The sequence below is a fragment of the Cicer arietinum genome, chromosome 7 (assembly GCF_000331145.2).
Source record: "Cicer arietinum cultivar CDC Frontier isolate Library 1 chromosome 7, Cicar.CDCFrontier_v2.0, whole genome shotgun sequence".
NCBI classification, from domain to species: domain Eukaryota; kingdom Viridiplantae; phylum Streptophyta; class Magnoliopsida; order Fabales; family Fabaceae; genus Cicer; species Cicer arietinum.
In genome coordinates, this window is record NC_021166.2 from 8617940 (window position 1) to 8619775 (window position 1836).

Here is a 1836-nt window from a genome sequence, read left to right on the forward strand (position 1 = left end):
GCATTGAGACCAAATGGGTGGATTAAATTTTATACGAGTCTTTTGGATATAGTTACAATGAAATTCAATTATTGTCTAACACTCCTAAGTAATATATTAATAACTCAGAAAAGTTTGTAAAACAAAAACTCAGAAAAGGGTTATGAGAAGCGTGCGAGATTATCACAAGTATGAATAATTTGTCTAAACATACAAATTTCAACCATGTAAGTGCATGAATGTAATTAAGCAAACACCTTCTATAAATATTTGGTGTAGTTTCACTTTTGAATGATTTTTAAAAAATATTTTTAATTCTTAATGAGTTATATTACATTAAAAATACACATTTTTTTTAATTTCAAATATTTCACTTGAATTTAGTAGTTATAAATTAATGAATCATTATTATTATTATAAATTCTTATGATTATTAAGAGTTCAAGTTTTGATATTAAAATGTTTTTGATATCCAAAATTTGATATTATTAATATACCGCTAAAATGTTTTTAAAATATTTTTAGTTTAAAATTAAAAATTTGATGTAATACTCTATTTTTAGTTATTTATTTTAAAAGCTAGATTATCATTAATAAAAAAATTAAAATAAAAAAGCCAAAAAAAGTTAAAAATGCTAGTACGTCACCTGTGACTCAAGAGTAACTTGAAGCGGGATAATATAAGACCACACCGCCTTTAATATCATCTCAATAATCAATAACTCCAAACACTTATGAACTAGTCTTTATTCCTTGCTATTATTTAATTATTACTCGAATATCATGAACCTTGTTGATGAGAAAAGAGGGACATCTATGGAGAAAAATGAGAAAGAAAGTATGGAAAACAATGAACTTCCAAATATTAACTACAGAGGATGGAAGGTCATGCCCTTCATCATTGGTAAGCAAGAGGATTAATTAATTAATTTATCGATATTCGTTACACCTGTGTTTTTCTAGTTACATTCAAATAAGTTATGTGAACTGAATTCATGTAATATAGGTAAATTTAATTTATCACATGTGTGTAAGTTCATTTAACTAGACATAACTTAAAAAACATAAATGTTATTAGAAAAATGTTAATTTATTGTTTCAACATGCATTAATTTTGAGTGATTCTAATTATTAATTAATTTGTATGATACAGGAAATGAAACATTTGAGAAGCTAGGAGCCATTGGAACCTTAGCAAACCTCTTAGTCTATCTTACAACAGTATTCAATCTTAGCAGTATTACAGCCACAAATATTGTGAATATCTTCAATGGCAGTGCTAGTCTTGCTACTTTGCTAGGAGCTTTTCTTTGTGATACTTATTTTGGTCGCTACAAGACACTTGGTTTCTGCACATTTGCTTCCTTTCTGGTATTAATTATTTTTTGGATAACAAATGTTGGTTGTTACTATGTTACGTTAGTAGTTAGAATTTGAACTCTATCAAGTGTCTTATACCTTCTTGTATTAATTAAATATAACACTTAGAGTAGTGATATCTCTCTGGTTTTGAAACAGGGGTTACTTGTTATACAACTAACAGCATGGATTAAAAGCATGCATCCACCTGAGTGTGGAAATGAGAAAAGCACATGCATAGAGCCAAGTACAGGACAAATGTCATTTCTACTGTTAGGATTTGGATTTCTAATAGTAGGAGCTGCAGGGATTAGACCTTGTAACTTAGCATTTGGTGCTGATCAGTTCAACCCCAACACTGATTCAGGAAAAAAAGGAATCAATAGTTTCTTCAATTGGTACTTTTTTACCTACACTTTTGCTCAGATGGTTTCTCTGTCACTAATTGTTTATATACAATCAAATGTGAGTTGGGCACTTGGTCTTGGTATTCCTGCT

The 1836-nt window shown here is 28.8% G+C and overlaps 1 protein-coding gene across 3 annotated transcripts in view; it reads left to right on the forward strand.

The window, feature by feature from the left end:
- Positions 1-683: 683 nt before the first annotated feature.
- LOC101493890 (protein NRT1/ PTR FAMILY 2.9-like) overlaps positions 684-1836 on the forward strand; it is a 3315-nt gene continuing 2162 nt past the window's right edge. For 2 of the 3 annotated variants that reach the window (XM_073363968.1, XM_027336317.2), the window contains exons 1-3: positions 684-883; positions 1133-1350; positions 1498-1832. In XM_073363968.1, coding sequence (XP_073220069.1) covers positions 763-883; positions 1133-1350; positions 1498-1832 — 674 coding nt within the window. In that variant the 5' untranslated portion in view covers positions 684-762. The remainder of the gene's footprint in view (positions 884-1132; positions 1351-1497; positions 1833-1836) is intronic. The other variant, XM_004508724.4, reaches the window with a different exon arrangement.